The sequence below is a fragment of the Trichinella spiralis genome, assembly GCF_000181795.1.
Source record: "Trichinella spiralis strain ISS 195 chromosome Unknown Scfld1643, whole genome shotgun sequence".
NCBI lineage: Eukaryota > Metazoa > Nematoda > Enoplea > Trichinellida > Trichinellidae > Trichinella > Trichinella spiralis.
This window is the reverse complement of record NW_003528582.1, coordinates 301-1,536: the sequence shown is the minus strand read 5'-3', so window position 1 is coordinate 1,536 and position 1,236 is coordinate 301. Positions and strand designations below refer to the sequence as shown.

Below are 1,236 nucleotides of genomic sequence, written 5' to 3'. Positions count from 1 at the left end.
TGGTTTGGGATATATTGAGCCGGTAGGAACCAGGGGCCAGGGGTTTTTGGGGCCATCGAGGAAAGACGCTCAAATGTGTTCGAGCTTTCAAAAATTGAACCATTTTCAACTTGCCCGGCATATGTTGCAGGATAATTTTTTAGGCAATGAGTTCACTGAATTTAAAACTGCAAGGAGCAAACGGCGAATGTTATGGCTCACTATGACATTGTCCAAAAGCTTCATTGCAAAAATTTCCCTTATGGTTAAAACAAGGTGAAAGAGGAAATTTTAACATGGTTTTCAAGACTAAACGAGCTTTCAGTGATAAATGTATCAGCGAAGATTCGAAAAGTAAAATAAAAGAGCACCTTAGAAGCCTACAAGATGAATTTTTTCGCTATTTTCCTGACGTGGAACCTGAAAACCTGATATATAAACTTGTAAGGAATCCATTTTTAGTTAATGTTGAAGACCTTCCACACGATCTTCAAGAAGAAGCCATTGAATTGCAATTCAACAGCCTTGCTAAAGACAGCTTTGAAAGTATGCCATTAGAAAACTTCTGGGTGAAGTTACAAGCAGAATATAATAAAATAAGTTCACAAAGCTTACGTATATTGGTTCCTTTTTCCTCAACGTACCTTTGTGAAACGGGATTCTCAGTTCTCATAACACTTAATACGCAACACCGAAATAGGTTAAACGTTGAAAGCGACTTGCGATGTACTTTATCACCCACTCCACCAAGAATAGACAACTTAGTCGCAAATAAGCATTGTCAATATTCTCATTAAATTTTTATTGTGAATCATTCAGGAATGTTTTACTGTGTAAACTAGCTTGGCTTGATGCAACCATGAAGCAAAATGTTGCTTTGCGTACACTGAATACATACCGCACTACTTTTTATTAGAGGGGGGGCATTAACTGCCGAAATTTTATTAAGGGGGGCGTGCGCTGACACAGGTTGAGAAACACTGCCTTAGATGAACCAATTCGCCTATTTTGAATAATAAATAGCACAGCAGTTTAGCAACTTCTCATAATGAAATGAATTCTGTATGCTGTAGAGACAATGAACTTCTGGGACATATGGATTAGACATATGCATGTATATGACTTTAGTTAAATTTAGGTGCCATCTGTGAAAATAGAAAATCAGTTTTTGGATTTTAATATCAAGAATCTTGACTATTTGATTTTCGAGGTTTATAAACAGCTACATTTTAAATTCTGTAAAAGTCTTCAATGATG

General features: G+C 36.5%; 1 protein-coding gene across 1 annotated transcript; it reads left to right on the top strand.

The window, feature by feature from the left end:
* The first annotated feature begins 275 nt into the window (after nucleotides 1-275).
* On the top strand, nucleotides 276-776 carry Tsp_14117 (zinc finger protein). Its single transcript, XM_003368907.1, has 2 exons — nucleotides 276-333; nucleotides 442-776. Exons 1-2 carry the CDS (start codon nucleotides 276-278, stop codon nucleotides 774-776), a joined length of 393 nt encoding a protein of 130 aa, XP_003368955.1.
* The last annotated feature ends 460 nt before the right edge of the window (nucleotides 777-1,236 follow it).